Genomic DNA, 2,756 nt, shown 5'->3' with positions numbered 1-2,756 from the left:
ACTCTAATTATAGGTTGCAGGGCTTCATGCATATTCACAATGATGGAGGAAGTTGTTTGTCATGGATATGCACCAAATACAAATCCCATGTCAAACCCTGTTCTACTGGAGTTTGCTTGTTTATATGAAATGAAAGCTCAAATGTTGCAGGTGGTGCAGATTTGAATTGCATTAATTCTCTTTAAGCCAAAAAAAAAAAAAAAAAACAACACTGGATTTTTGTTGCTTTAGAACACATATATAATTTGGTAGTAAGGCTGTCTTAGAGAATGGTTCTTTTTTTAAACTCATGACACAGGGGGGGAGGAAGGTAGGAGGCTACACCTATGCATGTGTGCGCATTTGTGTGTGTATAAATCAGCTCTCACCTCCTCCATCACTCCGAGCGGTTTATAGGAGCCCAGCAGGGAGCCACATCAGCCTCCCCTTTGATGGTGACACGCATGATTCATAGCTTTTAGAGACCGTTTGTTTTCATTACGCCTCCTCGTCAGCTCGCCGTAGCTGTATCACGGTTTCATGCAAACGCAAGCAAATTTGGGCCCGAATGAGAGGAAAGAATTTCAGAGGAGAGTTTTTCTGGCACTAGAAGAAACAAAGGGGCTTGGTTTTGGGTATAAAGAGGAGAAACTTAAGTCAGGACGACGGCTGCCCACGGTTACTTTTTCCACCGTCGTTTGGGTTCAGAGGCGGTCAGGGATTCATAATGTGTCAGAGTCTTGGAAAAGTAGGAGATCAAAGTATACTGAAATAGTCCAAAGGTCCAATATCTCCTGAAACATCCAATTTAGTCTTTCCAGCTCTGACTTTCTTCTAATCCTTCATCTGCATTCTCTTTATAGATTTTTATAAACCTTTATATACTTGCTAGCCCCAGATATAAAGCTCCAATGTAGCTCAGAGTATGCATACCTATAATGATGAAGATGGCAATGATGATCATGATACTGATGGCAGTTATGATGATAAAAAATCAAGGGTGATGATGGGGATGAAGCTTCAGCACCCAAGGAAGCCCAGAGGTCCAGCAGAATGAGCCGAGCTGTCACATGTGGAGGCAACATTTAACCATCTGGCTCGAAATGTTGTTGATACAAGTCCGGCTGTTTTTGTCTCTCACCTGTCTTGTCCTCCACTGTCATCTATGTAAACAGAGTGTAAAAAATCCTTTTAAAAAGCTATGAATCATACACCCACCACAATGTATGATGTATTTCTTCAAATGCCAAAATTGCCACACATGAGCAGGAACAGCTACAAAAACAAAAGCACCTCAAGAGGTCATAGTTAGAAATGATTGAAGATACATGGCTGGACAATAATGAAAAACTACAATGGATATATTTATATGTTTTTATGTAGGGGTAGTGGTTTAAAAATCAGCTAAATCCAAACGCTCACATAAAACTACTGGACTCTCCTCTCGTCTAGAGTCACGCAGTCTTTCCATCATCACTGAGGTAAACAGATGATGTAAGCTGAGGTGTTAAAATACTATGAGTCAGCCCTCCACATCAAGTAACAATATTTCCCTGTCAAGAAGAATTTATCATACATTTAATGGCAAGAGTCAAAAGACAAATTGTGCTTTCCGGCAGGGTTAGTGACCAGCAGACATGGTCGACCAGGCTCCCTCCATCCTCCAAACCGAGAAGGCGTAGCTCAGTCTTTCGTGGGCCAGGTAGTTACACCCAGTCAGCTTAGAGTCCATCTCGTCGCTCTGCAGAACCTGGTACAGAAAGTCAATGTAGCGCGATGCTAGTTTAAGGGTCTGGATCTTGCTCAGTTTGTCAGAGGGGAGCGTTGGGATTATCTTACGCAACGAGGCGAAGGCGTCGTTCAGAGATTGCGTCCTCTGGCGTTCCCTGATGTTGGCGATCACCCTTTGTCCATGTGGGTCCTCGAGGCCTGAGAGATCCCCTGGACTAGGACCGGGGCCGGGAGAAAGAGAAGGGTCTGAGGAAGGAGGTCGATGCTGAGGACTCTTCTTGAGTCTTTTGGTTCCAGCTGGCGTGAAGATCTGGTTGTCCTCCCCTGGCTTGACCTTGCCATCATCCAACGACGTAGTGGCGATAACTGTGGTAATGTGATCCTCTGTGTGTGAGCCCGTCTGCCGTTTATGCCCGGTGATCCCCGGCGTTGCTACGACGACGGGACAGGCGTTAGAAGGTGGTCTTCCTGTGTTCTCCGCACTGGAAACCACCTCTCCCTCAGGGTGGTCATCATTGGACTGCTCCTCCTCTCTCATACTTGGCCACGGTTTGTTTTTTCTTCTCTTCTTCTGTCTCCTTTCTGTGACTCCCCGCTTCTCTCAGTATCTCTGGTGCTTCTCTCTTTCCTCTGGTATGTCTCTCTCTCTCTCTCTCTTTCTCTCTCTCCACTCCTCCTCTTCTTCTTTCAAACACTTTTCCTCTGTCCTGTTTCTGTTTGTCTTCAGGAACTCCCTCTGTTACGTTGCGTGCTTCCTCCGGCCTTCTGCTGTGTTGTTCTTCTTCTCCAACAGTTATCAGCTTTACATTTTGTCACGTCCGAACACGCCAATCCAAAATGATTCACTAATCACCCCTCAATTTTGGGGGTTTTCTTCATCTACACACATGAAAACCTGCCTACGATCACTTCCCAGCCCCTGTGAGTGTACGCTGCATCGGCAAATCAGGCTCATGTCTCGCTCCTGTGGCTGCATGTGAGTCGACAGCAACCTGAATCTGACTTTTTAAAGGGAGGGAACTGTGTAAGTTACAGCTGCCCACTCG

The 2,756-nt window shown here is 45.5% G+C and overlaps 1 protein-coding gene across 1 annotated transcript; it reads right to left on the bottom strand.

Annotated features, from left to right (window-relative positions):
* Nucleotides 1-1,370: 1,370 nt before the first annotated feature.
* LOC133988050 (twist-related protein 2-like) lies at nucleotides 1,371-2,289 on the bottom strand. Its single transcript, XM_062427577.1, has one exon. It carries the CDS (start codon nucleotides 2,246-2,248, stop codon nucleotides 1,601-1,603), a length of 648 nt encoding a protein of 215 aa, XP_062283561.1. The 5' UTR covers nucleotides 2,249-2,289; the 3' UTR covers nucleotides 1,371-1,600.
* Nucleotides 2,290-2,756: the final 467 nt, after the last annotated feature.

This window comes from Scomber scombrus, chromosome 10 (genome assembly GCF_963691925.1).
Source record: "Scomber scombrus chromosome 10, fScoSco1.1, whole genome shotgun sequence".
Taxonomy (NCBI): domain Eukaryota; kingdom Metazoa; phylum Chordata; class Actinopteri; order Scombriformes; family Scombridae; genus Scomber; species Scomber scombrus.
Note: the sequence above shows the minus strand (reverse complement) of the source record. Positions and strands in the feature narration are given on the sequence as shown.